An 18,776-nucleotide genomic window follows, 5' to 3' on the forward strand; every position below is an offset into this window, starting at 1 on the left:
TAGTATTTCCAGTGCACGCCACCCACAAATAACTCCAGAAATGCCTCCCATACCTCTTCCTGCTCCGTGTCTTAATAGTTCTGTTCTTTCTCTTTCTACAGCTATAAAGCAGATATCCTTGCAGTACGAAGATTCTCAATTTCTAGGTGACACATAATGTAATTTTCCCCACTAGGGCAGAGGTGCCTTAACCTTGAGACCATTGATTCTTCCAGTCTATCGTCTCTGACGGATGAGGGTGGTTCAAAAATGTGAAAGATATAATAAATAATTGAATAGAAATATACTTGACAAACTACATTTGTGAATCTATAGTGAAATTCTTGCTCCAGCGCAAGAATGTATTTTATTATTTAATATCTCTATTATGGAAGAGGGTTGGGAGTAACTTTTTAATGTTATTTTGGGAGTCTTTTTCTATATGTCACTTGTTAAAACTTTCCCTGTGGTTCCCCAAATCAACTTCTCCACTTTGGTTGCCATTTTATATTTTCATTTTATTTTTGGAAACTTAATAATACCCATTTCTAAAAAGGAGAAACTAAGAGAATCAATGAAACCAATATTGAATTCCTAACTTTCCTTGGATTCAAAGTAGCTGGATTATCATGTATTTGTATATTCTGTATGTGTGTGTGTGTGCATATTTTCAGGAAAGTAGCCACAAAGTACTGGAAAATCCTGTCCTTCTTGTTTGCGGTCCATGAGATCAACCAGGATCCCCGTATCTTACCCAACCTCACCCTGGGCTACAACATTCATGACAATCATTTTGATGCCAGAACGACATCAGAAGCTTTGGTGGATTTGCTCTCTCCTGGGCTGGCAGATGTTCCAAACTACAACTGTGGAGGAAGACAGAATAACCTCTTAGCTATAATTGAAGGCACACAAACTGACATCTCCATCCAGATTTCATCCATGTCGGGCAACTATAAAATCCCCCAGGTGAGAAAGTCCCTTTTTTCATTCCACTTTAAAGGGTTATAATGGAGAAAAGAAATCTAATTTGCTGGAATTTCGGCTAATGTATTAACGGCTATCAATTCAGTGTTTGTTTATGCTCCAAAATAAGTATATTCTTTAACAAGTACAATCGGAAGATAGATGAGATGACAGAAATGCAAATGTAGACTCTATAAATTCTCAGCAAATGTCAGATGCAGAGGGCAATGAGATGGTAATATGATGGACACATCGCAAGACATTTTTGGATCCCTGCTGATTGCATCTCATTAATGGAGGAACCAATGAAATATGGTATAAGGAGAGAACTTTAGGTCTCCAAGGATCCTGTTTGTGAAAGACTTGGATTATTGCAGAGGATTCTAAGTGAATGACAACAGTAGTGACAATCATTAATATAAATAGGGCACTCTATGCTAATAAGAATAGATTTGAAATTCTGAAACCGTATTCAAGATTAATAGGAGTTTGGAACCAAAGCAGTTGCAAATGCTGTCCTGAAACTGAATCAGTCACCAGTTCCTTCTTCTCTTTACCAGGTCAGTTATTCCTTTGTTTCCCATCTTCTGGGTGATAAAGCACAGTTCCCCTTTTTCTACACCATGGTCCCCAAAGAAGGAGTGCAATATCTGGGGATCCTCAAATTGCTCCTGCATTTCCAATGGACATCAGTCGGTCTCTTTGCTCCAGACACGGACAATGGGAAGCATTTCATAGCAACGATGGTTCCAGGGCTCTTCAAGAATGGGATTTGTGTCGTTTTCTCACAAACCTTTTCGGGGATGAATACAGAGAATATGGACATTGACCGTACCAAAATAGAGAAATGGAAAAAGGTCAATGTATTTATTTATTTTTCAGAAGACGGTTTCTTTATAGATGGAATATTTGTAATAGAGGCATTAATTAAAATTTCAATATTGAACATAAAATCAAATAGTGTGGAATCTACAACACCCACCGGGAAGGTCCTTGTCACCACAGCTTTGTGGGACCTCAACATCGGCTTGGCATACAATGACAATACACATCAACACATTATTGGCTTCTTTTCTTTCCTCATCCAGAAGAAGAAAAAGACAAAAGATATTGATTTCATTCCTCTTTTTACTTCTCTGCAAAACTTTGTGCATAAAGCATTTTGTTGCTTATACTCCAAGACTGGCCCTACTGTGAAAGGCTGGACAAGATGCACCGAGAAAGAAGGGATAGAGACCCTTCCCCAAGAGGACATTGAAAAAACGGTGTCTCTAGAGAGTACCTACATCTATGACACTGTCTGGGCCCTGGCACGGGCCTTAGATACGGCTTATTCTTCCCTTTCCAAGAGGAGACTGAAAGGTGGTGGAGGAACCACAGTACTGCATATTATCCAACCATGGCAGGTATTTCCTTTCCCATCACAATGGACTCCTACTGAAGGCTCCTACTAACTCATACGCAATCCCAGAATCTTTCGAATATGTAAGCTCTACTTAGAGGGGGGTGGATTTATTTACTTATATCTCCAAATTATCCACAAAACAGTAAACACTAGGCAATGCATGACCTATTCAGAGATATTTTTCTACCAGATTCCCCAAAGCAATGGCAAAGCTCTTAATCTACAGTGGAACCTTGGGTCACGACTGTAATCCATTCCAGGATTACAGTCGCAACCTGATTTGGTTGTGACCAGAAGCACAACCGTCTGCATATGTGCAGACAAAAAAAAATGGTGCTGAAGGGGAAATCGCTGCGGCTGTTTCTGGTTGCCACCTGAAGGTATGTTTGCGACCAGAAACAAAGTTTTTCTGAAAATTTTTGGTCACAGACAGAAGCTTTTGCAACCTAGGGTTCCACTATATACCCTTCACTGGAAAAGTCATTAAAAATTCATGGTGTATCCAGAGATGTATTGGCTTTGAAAATTGCTGATGTTCAACTGCATACTACCATTAAACCTCAGGAACTGACAAGAAATGTTTTAGGATATTTTATATTATGTCATAAAACATTTTATGAGATTGGTAAGTCATAAAATGTTTTATGATAATTTTTATGTCCTAAAATGTCATATAAAACATGCCAAATTTCAATTCCTCGGGAATCATATGTTTTGAATTATGGATGCAGTCTGTGCATTAGCCCATTTGAGGTACCTTAGTTCAATCGTTTCACCCAGTTAAAAGTTACACATAGACAAACCGAGTATAGAGATTGAAATAGGAGCCCAAAGGAAAAACCTGTCATCATTGGCATCTATTTGCCTTGTGGTTTAAGTGTCTTCTTAAAGGCCTGTATGTTAGCTGCACCCTCCATCTGAGGCAAAATATATTCGGAAGTGTGAGATGGCTGAAAGAATGAATTCATTCTGCCCTCTTCAGTTTCAGATGTAGGACTAACATCAGCTCCTTGAAGAGAGACATAGAATCGTTGAAACTATATCAGGAGAAGCCTGCGGATCTCATTTCTGAAGTCCTGAGACCATTAAATTTATAAGAGAGGAAACTCATTGAAAATATATCATTTTCATCATCTCACAACAAGATCAAGTAAAAGCAACTATTTCAGAGTTTATAGGACTGCTCAGTAGACATTTGATGTCCATCTTGACTAAAGGCAGATTCTCTTCTCTGCTGTTCCAGTTTCACCCTTTCTTGCAAGACTCTCAGTTTTACAACACTTCCATTGACGGAGTATATTTGGATGAGAATGGTGAACTAGCAGCTGATTTGGACATTGTGAATTGGGTCAAGTTTTCCAATAAGTCTGTTGTCAGTGTGAAATTTGGGAGCATAGCAAGGCAAGGTTCCGCGGAGCCCTTATTCAAGATTGACGAAGAAGCCATAATGTGGCCCAAATGTCTCAACCAGGTAAGGAGAAGAAGTCATTCCATGTCACTTCCTTTCTCCTACAAGGATCTTCTGATCCTTTCTCAGTATTGCTGTCTCAATGGGCTTTGAGATACTGTGCAATAGTGATAAATAGTGCAAAATCAGAAGATGTGGAGAGACCTAGCCAGAGGTAGTATTCTGCAGGTTCTGGAGAACCGGTAGTGGAAATTTGGAGTAGTTCGGAAAACCAGCAAATATCAACTCTGACTGGCCCCACTCCCATCTATTCTCTGCCTCCCAAGTCCCAGCTGATCGGCTGGGTCTTCTTCGGTTGCCCTGCACAGGAGAACAGAGCTGGAAAGCAGGTTAGTGGGGTGGGAAGAGAATAGGATTTTGCAGTAAACTCCCCCCCGGAGGAGGGAGAGAATGGAATTTTTAGAGTATCCTTCCTCTGCCATGCCCACCAAGTCACACCCACCAAGCCACGGCCACAGAACTGGTATTAAATTTTTTTGAATCCCCCCACTGACCTAGCCCATAGAACCACCAAGAATCAAACATCACTGCTGTGTGGATACCATCAACATCATCACAATACTGATAAAAGAATGTTTGTAGTTCAGGGTTGAAGTTTTATTTATTTATTAAGTTTATTTTCCATCATATAATTTCAAAAGGACTCAAAATAGCAATAGCTCTTCACAGTGCTTCACAGCCCCTCTCTAAGCTGTTTACAGAGTCGGCCCATGGTCCTCAACAATCTGGGTCCTCATTTTACCCACTTCAGAAGGATGGAACCCTGGGTCAATCTTGAACCAATCAGGCCAGTTTTCTCATTTTGAAACAACTCAAAATGTGGGGTCTTTGGTGCTCTAAGAACATGGTTCTTTTCTTGCAGAGATGTCATTGCTCAAACTAGATAACATCATCAATGACCCCGTACAATGCAATACTTGCCATGGATGTGGCAGTTTTCAACATGTGAATGATAAAAATAAATATATTTCTGGAAGCCTATATTCCATTACATTTTTACCAGTCACCCTCAGCAACAGCCCTATTCCCAGTTAGTAAAAGCAGTCTATTTTTCTTGCTTTGCGGCTTAGAGCCTGCCACCTTCCAGATGCGTGGAAAGATGTCATCCTGGGTTCCTGAAAGTGATTCAGAGAGGACGGCCAATTTGCTGCTATGACTGCATTCCTTGTGCGAAGGGAGCCATCTCCACTCAGGAAGGTGAGTGGCTCAGGAAGGAGAACAGGCTGTTGAAAATGATTGCAAATCAGTGGTAGGGTTCAAATAATTCACCCAGGGTCAGATTGGCTGTCATGGGAGGTATAGCCCATCCCTCTCGCAATGGCCAATCTGACCCTGGGTGAACCGTTGTTAAATTAAATTCCCCCACCCCCACCCCCTGCTTTCAAAGTGGATCCTGAGGACTGTGCTACAATGCAGAAACAGGAAAAAGAGTGGCCAGCATGAGGGATGGAGGAGGATCAAGGAGAAGAAAGAGGGAAAGCGGCCTCCTTCTTCCCTCACGCATGGCACTCCATTACCTGTTTCTCCATTGCAGCGCTGTACCCAGGATCCACTTTGATAGCCAGGGTGGTCAGGTGGTGTTAACAACCAGTTCGCCTGAACCGGCGGGAACCAGCTGAATCCCATCACTGTAAATGCAAACCGTTTGGAAAGTATGTTGTGCATTCAGCAATTATTTTAAATCAAGGAAGAAGAAATTATACAGGAAGACAATCTGGGACTTTTTGTGACATGGCAGCAGATCAGTAATCTATGTACAACTATTGCCCATTAAGTGGTATGAAAGCTCTTTTTTTCAGGGTCATATTGGGTCCGTGCAACTGGCTCCCAAAAGAAGCTTCAGTACACAACTGGAGGGCAAGAGAGCATGAATGTTGCTTGTGTCTCCAACTCATTCAAGGCAGTCATGAATTTCTCAGGGCCTGATGGCTACCAACACATGCCCACTGCCATGAATTCATGCAAGAGCAGCTTTTTTATCTCCTTTTTTCATTGCCTCCGGTAGCCTGGAAAAAAGGCTTAATTGCAATCGCAGTCTTCCAAAATATTGCTATAAAATTGGCATTGTCCAGGTACTTTTAACAGCACATTTCCTGGCCTGCAAGAATTCTATCTGCACATTTCTGAATGGTTGCAGGAGCTTCATTACAATTAAAAGCCATTTTACTGAACTAGAACAGCCCTTGAAATGTAGCAAACACTCTTAGTTTTAGATCTATCCTCAGAAGGTATCTAACAATAGGCCACATTCAGATTCAGAGATATATATATCTCTTCCTGGCATAGGGCAAGTATCAAACATAGTAACATACAGTAGTTGCTTCCATTGTCTTGAATAAATTGCTCTATTTGGAGCTGAGATTTCACAATTGAAATACTGAAGGCTGTTTTTGAATGAAGATTGTTAAAAGGAAAAACAGAAATGTAACATTAGTTTATTTGATCTAGGTTAAAATAGATAGCTATGGAAAGAAGAGGTCATTTTTTGTAGTTTAGGGAAAGGTGACAAGTTACTAAAATTGTTTATACTTGTGATGAAGGTGGAAATAGATTAGATAGATAGATAGATAGACAGACAGATGATGATAGAGAAATAGACAAATGATAGAAAGATGATAGATACATGATAAATAGATAGATAGATGGTGCATAAGTGCACCATCGTGCCTACCATCCCTGTCCTATTGTCCCTGTTTATTCGTACCTATTTCCTGTATTCTTACTCATTTTTATACCTATATCTATTATCTTGTAAGCAATTGACAAATCAAATAAATAAAATAAAAATGAATACAATGATAGAGATAAATAGATAAATAGATGATATGGTAGATAATTTCTATCCATATTATTATTTTTTCTTATTTTTCACCCTTTCTCTTTATTGAACTTTTGAAGTAATCTTTATTTGATTTATTTATTTATTTGATTTGTCCATTGTTTACAAGATAATAAGTGTATACATATTTATGAATACATGAAATGGGTACATATAAGAAAACTAAAAGAAACAATAGGACAGGGACAGTAGGCACATTGGTGCGCTTATGCATGTCCCCTAGAGACCTCTTAGGAAAGGGGTGAGGTCAATAGTAGACAGTCTAAGGTTAAAGTTAGGGGGTTTGGGGAAGAAACTACAAAGTCAGGTAGAGTATTCCAGACATTGACCACTCTGTTGCTGAAGTCGTATTTCCTGCAATCAAGTTTGGTGCGGTTAACCTTGAGTTTGTATCTATTGTGTGTTCTTGTGTTGTTATGGCTGAAGCTGAAGTATTCATTGACAGATAGGACATTGCAATGTATGATTTTATATACCATATTTAAATCAGACCGAAGACAGCGTAATTCAAGGTTTTCTAGTTCTAGAATTTCAAGTCTGGTGGCATAAGGTATTCTACGAGTAGAGGAGTGGAGAACTCCTCTTGTGAAATATTTCTGGACTTTCTCAACTGTGCTAATATCAGATACATAATGTGGGTTCCAGACTGATGAGCTGTATTCGAGTATTGGTCTAGCAAATGTTTTATATGTTCCAGTTAGTAGTGTGATATTACCAGAGAAAAAGCTACCTAGGATTAGGTTAACAACACTTAATGCCTTTTTGGCTATGTGGTTACAGTGGGCTCTACAGTGGGCTCTGTATTAGATGATTAGAGGTGAGTATTCCAAGGTCTGCTTCATTATTCAATTAATGCTAACTCCAACAGGAGAGTATTACCTCCTAACAGCAATGTAAAAAGCTTAAAACAACCCTTCCCCTTTAAGAAAGTACCAGCCTGGAGACTGTAAGTCTAGGCATACTACCAAGAATGCAAGAAAGGTGGAAAAAAACAAAAGGAGATTTCTTCCAACAACTGGTTCTCCGAACTGCTTAGAAAGTTAACAACCAGTTCTAGCGAATAGGTGAGAACCTGTAGAATCCCACCCCTGGTTCAGGTCCCAGAGAAAGACTGCATGAAAATGATTATATCTGTTGGTCAAAATACAGCATGTGAAATTTAAAACATGTATATTGTTTTTCAATCAAGATCTCTTGTGGAACCAATTGACAAAGACTATCACCAAGGGCTTTTCCATCAAGATCAGAAATGCTCATTGAACCATTGTAGTTATTGTTGGTTATTTTGGACAAGTGGCTTTATTGAAGCAAGTTAATAAATAGGGACCAAAGGAATACTTGTCACAGATGTATACCTGTCAATATTCTGCCTTGGCAGAGTTTGAAGTTTCATTGGGAAAAATTGAAGAATTGATAAATTTGAGCCAAAATAAGCATTTAGAGGTCGGAATCACTCAAGTAATAATTTTGATCTATTGAAACAAGCTTGAATATAATTCGGATGATCATTACTTTTTTAAAAGAACAGTGTGAAGGGGAATTTTTAAAATATGGACCAGCAGAGAACAGTTACTGGCATTATGCAAATTTATATCAACGCAATCTTCTCTTTTGCACTCCCTAAACTATCCTCTTATGTGTGATTTCACAATGTCTAATTTAATTTTAGTGGCCCTGTTATTTTACCCATTACAGCACTTTCTGTGATGGAACAGGGCTTCCTTTTACTATACTGTGGGATTACTAAGGATAAATAAGGGAAATCTTCTCCTTCATTACAGATGCAGTCTACTGCACCAGATGTTTGGAAGATCAGCATCCAAATGAACACCGAGATCACTGTCTGTCAAAGTTTATCACCTTCTTGTCATATGGAGAGTATTTGGGAATCATCCTGGTTTCCTTTGCTCTATTTTTGTCATTCATCACAGCCTTTGTGTTAGTAATTTTCATTAAATATCATGAAACTCCAATAGTCAAAGCCAACAACCGGGATCTCTCCTACATTCTACTCACATCACTCCTCCTTTCTTTTCTCACTAGCTTTCTCTTCATTGGCCAGCCAAGGAAAGTTACCTGTCTTCTCCGACAATCAGCCTTCATTATCATTTTTTCAGTGGCCGTCTCTTCCCTCTTAGCCAAAACCATCACAGTGGTGCTGGCCTTCTTGGCAACAAAACCAGGAAGCAGTGTGAGGAGATGGCTTGGGAAGACACTGGCCAATACTCTTGTTCTTGTTTCCTCTGCTGTGCAAGTTCTGATATGCTCCATCTGGCTGGGAATCTTTCCTCCCTTCCCTGACACTGACAAGCACTCACACCCTGAAGAGATTATCCTGCAATGCAATGAAGGACCTGTTATCATGTTTTATTCTGCCCTGGGTTATATGGGTTTCCTGGCTCTTGTTTGCTTCACAGTGGCTTTCCTGGCCCGGAGGCTGCCTGGGGCTTTCAATGAAGCCAAGCTGATCACCTTCAGCATGCTGGTTTTCTGTAGTGTTTGGGTCTCCTTTGTGCCCACCTACCTGAGCACCAAGGGCAAGTACATGGTGGCTGTGCAGGTCTTCTCCATCTTGGCCTCCAGTGCTGGGCTGTTGGGTTGCATTTTTTCCCCCAAGTGCTACATTATTTTGCTAAGGTGTGAGCTGAATACAAAGGAGCAGCTAACTGCAAAAATCAAAATATAGATCTTATTTTTTTAGAACTGTCTTTCCAGGGCATTACATAGCAAGTACAAAACCATACTGTCCTATTAGGTGACCATTGCTCCAGAATTTGATTTCCGCTTTTGCTAGAGATGTATTGCAATTCATCATACTTTTTTTCCTTAAGGAATACCCACATTTTAAGAATAATGTATAGAAGGCAGGTTTTTGTGGAGAAAATCCTCACTTCAGAAGAAAACCAAGCATTTGGATACAGAAGCAAAAATGGATTTGTTATTGCAATCATTTACAGTGATGCTTGAACTCTTCAGATTGTAAGAGAGAACCCTAGCAGATTAGCTCTCTTGTTACATACTTTCAATTGATATTTTTGAAACAGAAAAATAAACAACAAAATATTGTGTCCCTTTGTCTGGAATGCTTGGATAAACTATTGAACTGATCTCTTTGTTATTTTTCACACTTGCATTATCCTTCTTGACACATTTATATCGCAATATTTTGTTACCCCATTCCATTTTTCTTCCCTAGAAAGACAGCTGTCCAGTTTATGTTAACTGTCTCTGCACACCAAGGTCACAGCATTAGCTTCTAGGTTAAACAAACATGCTGCAGTCTCTAAGCCACCCATTGTTTATACCTGTCAGTGGGCCTGACTTTTATTTTGCAGCTGCTTGCATGCCTTTCTTTTTCAAAACAATTTTTTTTACCAAGAGTGTTTACATGAATGAAAGATAAATACAGAAACATACAAACAAGAGAGAGAGAAAAATGGAAAGTAGAAAATAAAATGTGCAGAAAACAATAGAGCTAAAGAAAAGGCGGGAAAAAGAGATAAAAGGTGATGTCTGTCTTTCTTTACAGCAGTTACAAACCAAACACATTATCCTGCCTCCCTCCTTAATAATACAACCCTTTATTCAGTCCCCTTTCAATCATCCAACCCAGAAATTATTTCACTTTTATCCATTTTCAGCAAAAAGATCAAAAAATGTTTCCCTTCTTCTAATTTTCCAGAAGAATGTTAAGACTGGCTCTATCAATTATTGTGGAGGGTATAAGAGTGTTACTCAATCCAAGAGGTGGCTGGTGGCTTGAGGGTCTTCTCTGTTTTATTTTTTAATTTATTTTTAGCCTGTTAATTTTAGCTTTGTCCTGAATTCTGTTTATGCTTTTAATCACGTGTTTATATTGTTTTTATATGTTGTTATAAACCACTTAGAGTTACTTAGGTGAGGGGGTGGTATAGAAATAAAAGAAATAAATTCTGGTTTTATTCCTGACAAAACAAGTCAGTTTTTCCACCTCTGCTAGTTCTGACATCTTTACCATTGTAGAAATTAAGGAGAAATTAATTAAAGAGAGAACCAGCCTAGAACTAAGAAGAAATTCCCTGATAGTTAGTACAATTAATCAGTGAAATTACTTGCTTCTACGCTGGAGTTTTCTGAGAGACTGGACAGTCACTTGTCTGAAATGATATAGGGTTTTCTGCTTAAGCAGAGGGCTGGACTAGACTTCCAGTGTCTCTTCCAACTCTGTTATTCTGTTATACAGAATACTGATCAATGGTAGTTCGAACATATACTGAGAAGATCCCCAAATGTGAAGAATTAATTGATTTACAGCTAATAAGGGAAGGAGATATATACATTATTCTAAATCAGTGTTTCCCAAGCTCAGCAATTTTAGTTTTGTAAGTCCACATATATTAAAATTTCTGAAGCTGAGAAACTGCTCTAAATATAAGGATATTACAGTAACATTTGAAATGTAGCATAGCTGCTTTGATATACAAGAGGCACCAAGAATCTGTTATTTGAACAAGCTGCAACTTCTGTTGCTGCAGAAGGAGTAGAGATAAGATGGCAATTACTACACACACTTGATCCTATTTATTCCCACTGAATGAATAAATTCTATTGGCATTTGGGATCATCGATACAACATTGGCAGACAGAATTATCTGAAGGTAAGAAGGTCAGCCTATAAATTTTATAAATAAATGAAAATAAAAATTGGCTTTGCTGTAAAAAAAAAATCTTATCATTAAATGGACAATTAAGAAGATAGAATATAGGGTAAAGGTTTAATGTTAAATTTAAAAACCTATGTTGGTGTTTATTCCACCACTCATGATCAGGCCAAAGCACATTCATTCCAAATGCATCTGAAATGATTATAAACTACCCCATCCTTGCTAGAAACTGTACAATGACTAGTACAGATTTTGTGTATAGTTCTGTAGGGAACACTGACAGAAAATTTCTATTCTCCCTCACAATGGTCATTTGCTTGTTTATTTATTTATTTTAAAATATTTCTCAGGAGCCAGGAAAATTAGGAGATTCAGACAGCTCAAATGGGTATAAAGATTTATTGTAAGCTGAAGCTGTCTACAAAAATCTAGCCAACTAATAGTAAAGGGAAATTCTCAGGAGTTAAGGATAGAAAGGAATCCAATGCTGGACTTAGATCTCTTGGAGGTAAGCAGGAAGTGGTGACTTACAATATGTTTGACCCCTCCCTTGGGCTCAGCCTGATCATCTCCTACATTATATAGCTGTTCATATTGCAGTAGAGTAGTGCACAAAATAGTACAAACAACAGAAAACCCCAAACCATGAAATAAAAATAAAAACTATTAAAAAATTCTATAAACGTTCATGGTATACCACAGCAGCAATATTGCTAGCTATAGCTCTATGTTACTGGCATCCATGAGGTGATTTATTTTACTTTCATGGTTAGCTGATCCTTTGTATCCAGCTCCAGCCTCAGCAAAATAATGTAGCACTTGGGGAAAAAGATGCAGCCCAACAAGTCACCACTAGATGACAAGATGGAGAAGACCTGCACAGCCACCATATACCCTTGGTGCTCAGATAGGTGGACACAAAAGAGATCCAAACACTACAGAAAACCAGCATGCTGAAGGTGATCAGCTTGGCTTTGTTGAAGGCTGCAGGTAGTCTCGGGGCTAGGAAAGCATCTGTGAAGCAGACAACAGCAAGGAAGCCCATATAGCCAAGGGCAGAGTAAAACATGGTAACCAAACCTTCATTGCACTGCACTACAATCTCTCCAGCCTGGGAATGCATATCCAAGTCAGGGAAGGGGGGAGTGGTGCCCAACCAGATAGTGCACATCATAATTTGGACAACAGAACAAGAAAGAACAATGGAATTGCCCAAAGACCTCCTCAGCCATCTCCTCACGCTATTGCCTGGCTTGGTGGCTAGGAAGGCCAGCACCACCATGATGGTTTTGGCCAAGAGAGAAGAGATGGCCACTGAAAAAATGATGTTGAAAGCTGCTTGTCGCAGAAGGCAGGTGGATCTTCTTGGCTGGCCAATGAAGAGGAAGGAAGACAAGAAGGAAAGCAAGAGGGAGCCAAGGAGAATTTAGGAGAAAGCTTGAATATTAGCCTTGACTATTGGAGTTTCTACAAATTTGATGAAGATTCCCAACACAAACCCAATGGTTAAGGAAAGGAATAAGGCAAAGGCAGCTAGGGTGATGCCCAAATCTCCTTCATAAGAAAGGAAGGTTTCAAGTTTGAAAATGCATTGATTGCTGTCCTTATTTGGATATTGGTCTTTATTGCACTTTTCAGCATCTGAAAGAGTTAGGTTTTAGATTTGAACCATGTTACAGTATGGTTTTTTCCACACCATTCAATAATTTATAACGATTGATAGCAAAAGTCAGGGGAAAAAACACAGCTGATTGTATGGAGGGGATAAAAATTCTGTATAATAATATTCATCCCATGCCCCAATCACCAACATTGACCCTACTGCTTCTCTCCTCCTTTGTCCTCAACAGCTATGACTTTCAAATAGCAATAACAATAATACTTAGACTTATATACCGCTTCACAGTGCTTTACAGCCCTTTCTAAATAGTTTACAGAGTCAGCATATTGCCCCCAACAATCTGGCTCCTCATTTTACCAACCTCAGAAGGATGGTGTCAACTTCGAACTGAGCCTGGAAGAAGTCATTTTCCTGTTCCTTAGTTGCCACATAGAGAGGGAAGGGTGTGGAAGGTGGTTGGAATGCTTTACTAGACAAAATAGAGAGCTTTCTTGTGGGAACTAAGGCAGGGGTGGGTTTCTACTTGTTCTGTCCACCTCTGTAGAACCGGTAGCTCTGAAGAGCAGCAGACATAGAACCGGTTCTGTATCTGCTGCTGTTTTGGCCCCCGGGTTGTTACCTGATCTTTATTTCCTGCTTTTTCAACTTCAGCTGCTGTGTGAGGCACAGCTGCAGTTAAAAAAGCAGGAAAAAAGTACTTTTTTAAAGGCTGCTTCTCAGCACTCAGCGCCGCTCAGCTGTCTAGGCACCAAGCTGATGACGATTTACAGGCATGTGCGCAGCATGCAGGCAAGCACATAGTAAATCACCGAACCTCATAAATCACCGAACCTGTAGTTAACCCTGTCAAATCCCATCCCTGAACTAAGGTTATCTCTACTCATAATGGATAAGGTTGGGGAAGGAGTGTCTAGAGACCTCATTAATTAATCTAATGGGACAACATGACTTGTGACACTCCTGCTTTTTCCTAAGAAAGCTTCCGGATTTCTGTGCATGAAGAGGACAGGGCAGTTGTTTTAACCTTTTGCTTCCTCTGAGGATCTACATCTACCAGCTTTGGTGCTATTATCTCCATAGTAATAACCTCATCTTGAATTTTATATACAAAATGTCAACAGGAATTAATTAACCCGAAAAGCTGCCCTCCTTCCTGACACACAGCCAGGTAAACCTGTGGTATTTTGAAGATGCCCAAAATGGTTGAAATCTGGATGGAAATATCAGCATCAGATCTTTCAAGGACAGCCAAGAGGTTTTCTTCCCTTCCACAACTATAGTTTGGAACATTTGCCTCCCCAGTAGAAACTAGATTTAGCAGACCATCTGAAGTCATCCTAGTGTCATAATAGTGGTAGATATTGTAACCCAGAGTGATGTTGTAGAGAAGCCTGGGGTCTTGATTGATCTCCTGAATGACAAAGAGGAAGGAGAGAATTTTCCAGAACATCATGGATCCTTTCCTGCAAATCTATGTTTACAGAGTATCCTATAATTTATTTAATTTGTGCTTTTCAGTCTTCAAAATGTTTTCCATGTAAAGTTGACACTAATCCAGAGTCAGAGTTCAAACCCAAGTGTCAACTAAAATTTAATGCTTTGGTCTATTGATGGTCTTCTAACCATGTTCAGGGGCTGTTTTACAAAAAAAATAATAATCCTATGAATGAATGACTATGCTCGTTATCTGCTCAATCACTGAAGCTTTCTTAGCAAATTATGCTGCAAAACTACAAAAAAGACAGTCCAATATGCCATAGAGTAAAAGGTACCATAGGAAAATTAGGAAATAAAATCCAAAATATCCTTAGATAGCAATCATTTGAATGGAAGAAGTAAAGAAGTTGAGTGTGTAGAGGTAAAGTTGCTAGACTGGCAAAGGGAAACCCAGCTCCTAAACTACTTCTTGAAGCTCCCTGGAGGTCATTGGGCCAATGATTTTGATGGCCCTCATAAGAACAGAAGAATTAAAACCAAGGATTTTATGCCAGGCTTTGCTAATATACTTTGTCTGTTTAGACAAGTGGTGCAAACTATGGCCCCTTTATGACCTGTGGACTTCAACTCCCAGAATTTCTGAGCCAGCCAAGCTCAGGAATTCTGGGAATTGAAGTCCACAGGTCAGAGAGGGTCCATAGTTCCCCACCACTGGTTTTGACAAAGGAAAGGAAGTATTTAATTGGGACTGCAGAAGAAAATTGCATTGACACAGCTTCAAAATCATTGCCAGGAAAACTGACTTCCCAGGTTTACTGGAAACATACTGGAGAAAAATAGCTTTGGGGTGCATTATTTTTGTACTTTAAACTGATTTTTTTCAATTTTATAACATTTTATATTTACAGATAATATATAATTTAATAAGGATTTATTACATTTATTAAATATATAAGACCATACACGAGAATAATATACACGTATGACTCTAATTTTGTCACTTGTATCCTCATGATTTATATTGACTGTTTCCTAGTATGATTTGATCAGGGGTGGGATTCAATTTTTTTAGCAACTGATTCTGTAGGCATGGCTTAGTTGGTGGGCGTGGCTTGGTGGTAATGTGACTGGCTGGGCGTGGCCAACTCAACATCACTCACATTGAGGCACGCATCTCCTCGCCTGGCCTCTCATGACTGTGGGAATGCTGCAATAGTCATAAGTGTGAAAAATGGTTATAAGTCACTTTTTTCAATGCCATTGTAACTTTGAATGGTCACTCCACACAAGCACAGTACCAGCAAAGGAGGGGAAAAAAAACTCCAGAGAAATTCCAGAGACAGGAAGTCTAGTCCTGCAGTTTCTGTAAGCAACACCAGAATGTTTCCTTCTTGCCTTCCTTACAGGATTAGACCAGTAATTTCTTCTAACAACCAGTTTTCCAAACTGCTTAGAATGTTAACAACTGGTTCTAGCAAATAGGTGCAAACTGGTAGAATCTCAGCCCTGGATTTGATTGCTTATTGTAGCCTGTGACTATCATTAAGTGTTGTACCTTATTATTCTTGACTCTTGATGAATGTATTTTTTCATTTATGTATATTGAGAGCATTTGCACCAAGACAAATTTCTTGTGTGTCCAATCACACTTGGCCAATAAAGAATTCTATTCTATTCTATTCTATTCTATTCTATTCTATTCTATTCTATTCTATTCTATTCTATTCTATTCTATTCTATTCTATTCTATTCTATTCCATTCCATTCTATTCTATGTTGTGCAGAATATGACATACATATAGATACGTATGACTAGTTTTTTTTCCTAACTACTTCTATAAGGGTTATTCTTTATATTATTCATGTGGTCTTGTATTCTTATATGGACTGCACCTGTAGAGGTTAAACCAATTGCGTTGTATACATGATATACAATGACAATAAAGGCTTTGAATCTGAAGTAAACCCTTATTAAACTTTTTTTAAAAAAATTAGAAGATACAATATCAAACAAACTAAAAATGCAAAACAAAGAGAAAAAAAGTATCTACCTTCTATTTCCCACTTAGTAATAGTCACTGGCTTACTCAGTGATAAACTATTATCCGTGCAAAATATTACTGTAAAATATCCCACACATCTCTTCCTTGCTCTTTAAACTGATGTCCAAAACATATCAGAAGCTTTGCTCAATGCAGAGTGGGAAGTGTACCCCAAAGCAGGAACTTACACCTATCAGATAAAGGGGAAAGAAAGAAATATTTCTAGAAGGCTGGACCTTTAGATATCTATGGCAAGTGTAGGGACTATGATGGGCCTGCCCTATCAAACAAACTCAGCAGAGGTTGCCTTGCCAAAATTGTATGCCTGAAACTTTGCCTGGCTCGCAGAGATGATCCCACCAATGAGAAGCCCTCCTGGCCTGTAAAAATTTAGAGGGTGTGCTCCATCCATCTTCAACCTCAAGGAGCACTTGGTTTTGAGTTTGCTGTCCACTACCTGGGATAGCAGCAATGCAAGTAGAAAAAAGAGGGCCATTCCTTTCATGGCTGGCTCCAATTCTTGCTTTGGCACAGCTTATTTGAAATCACAAGAAAGAGTTTAAAACTAGCTTAATCCCCAGACTGAAGCACGGATGGGTTTCCTGTTTCAGGTGGAGCCCAGCTCAGGTTGAACATCTGAAGAAGATGAGATCTTTGGCACTATCTCTGCCCACCCACCCACAAAATCATCCACCCCAGGCATTTATTCACCATGTCTTTGTGATGTAAAACCTTAGCATATGTTGTTGCTCCTGAGCCAATTCTTTCTATGGCAAACAATTTGTTAGAAAAATAAAATCTCTGGAGTTTTGGTACAAAACAAACAAATAAATTACTATTATTTGCATAATTATAAGGTGGAGAAAGTCCATCTGCAACATCCTGAACAATCTGGGATTCTGGTCAGATGAGATTGCATGATATACTTTCTAGGTACATTTCAGCATTAGCACGATGTTTTTCTTCTAACAATGGTCCTTCTGCAAAATAAGTTTATTTAATTCAGTTTGTTCAGGGCATAAAACTCCCTGGAAGAATTTTTGGAACAATCTCCCTCTCTCTGTCCAACCTAACTCCCAAGATTTTTGCCGTGCTAAAAATTGGAGGTGGGGCCGTATATATGCCAGCTTGAGTTGCACAAAATAAAGGCAAGATGTAAACCTTACAACCATGGTTGATAGAGGTGGTATTCAGCAGGTTCTGACTAGTTCTGGAGAACCAGTAGCAGAAATTTTGACTAGTTTGGAGAACCAGCAAATCCTACCTCTGACTGGAGATTTTACAGTATCCTTCCACTGCCATGCCCACCAAGCCACGCCCACAGAATCAGTAGTAAAAAAAAAATGAATCTCACCACTGATGGTTGAGTTCACTCCTGGTGAAGTTATGGAAGCAGTCCAGCACAATCTGCTTCTGTTCATTCAACCAGAACCATGATTGGTGGTCACTGATTTCCCATTTAAGAATTAACCAGGTCCAATGCCGCTTAGCTTTTCAGAGCTCAGAGCAGGGGTGGGATTCTACCAGTTCACAACTATTTGCTAGAAGCGGTTGTTAACATTCTAAGCAGTTCGGAGAACCGGTTGTTAGAAGAAATTACTAGCCTAATCCTGTAAGGAAAGCAGGAAGGAAACATTCTGGTGTTGCTTACAGAAACTGCTTCTCCGTTAACCCTTATTACATTCTTGGCAGGACTAGACTTCCTGTCTCAGGAATGTCTCTGGAGTTTTTTCCCCCTCCTTTGCTGGTACTTTGCTCATATGGAGTGACAATTCAAAGTTACAATGGCACTGAAAAGTGACTTATGACCATTTTTCGCACGTATGACTGTTGCAACATCCCCAGTGATGAGAGGTCAGGCGAGGAGATGCATGCCTCGGTGTGAGTGATATTGAGTTGGCCACACCCAGCCAATAACATGACCACCAAGCCATCCCTACCACCTAAACCATGCCCACAGAACCAGTTGTTAAAAAATTTGAATCCCACCCCTGGCTCAGAGCCAAGGTTGGTTCATCCCATTTGTGGATGATACATGATATAATTTAATTAAGTAATTAATTAATTGCTACCCAACTCCAGTGGAGTCTGGAGTTGCAGTGAACTAATTAATTCATTGTGAAGAGCTTAATGAACTAATGAGTTGGAGAGAACTAACTAATTTGTGAAGAATTAATTCTAAAACAATGAAGGCAACCTTTTTTTTCCTCCTGAAGTTAATAATCTAATATTTCTTTATTAGATTTTCATTCTGTGGTCATATATGATTCTTGGTGGTGATGCAAGCAATCAAAAACCATCTACTGTAAAATAAAAAGATGTAACTCACGATGAATTACCCGAAAACAGTTGAATCCAAATTTAAAAACAGAATAA

The 18,776-nt window shown here is 39.1% G+C and overlaps 1 protein-coding gene across 1 annotated transcript; it reads left to right on the forward strand.

Annotated features, from left to right (window-relative positions):
* Positions 1-627: 627 nt before the first annotated feature.
* On the forward strand, positions 628-9,423 carry LOC113450083 (vomeronasal type-2 receptor 26-like). The gene is made up of 5 exons (XM_087923135.1): positions 628-948; positions 1,506-2,351; positions 3,594-3,821; positions 4,889-5,015; positions 8,439-9,423. Exons 1-5 carry the CDS (start codon positions 628-630, stop codon positions 9,341-9,343), a joined length of 2,427 nt encoding a protein of 808 aa, XP_087779261.1. The 3' UTR covers positions 9,344-9,423.
* The last annotated feature ends 9,353 nt before the right edge of the window (positions 9,424-18,776 follow it).

Source organism: Pseudonaja textilis, chromosome 2 (genome assembly GCF_049901715.1).
Source record: "Pseudonaja textilis isolate UNSWEBS1 chromosome 2, rPseTex1.2, whole genome shotgun sequence".
Classification (NCBI taxonomy): Eukaryota; Metazoa; Chordata; class Lepidosauria; order Squamata; family Elapidae; genus Pseudonaja; species Pseudonaja textilis.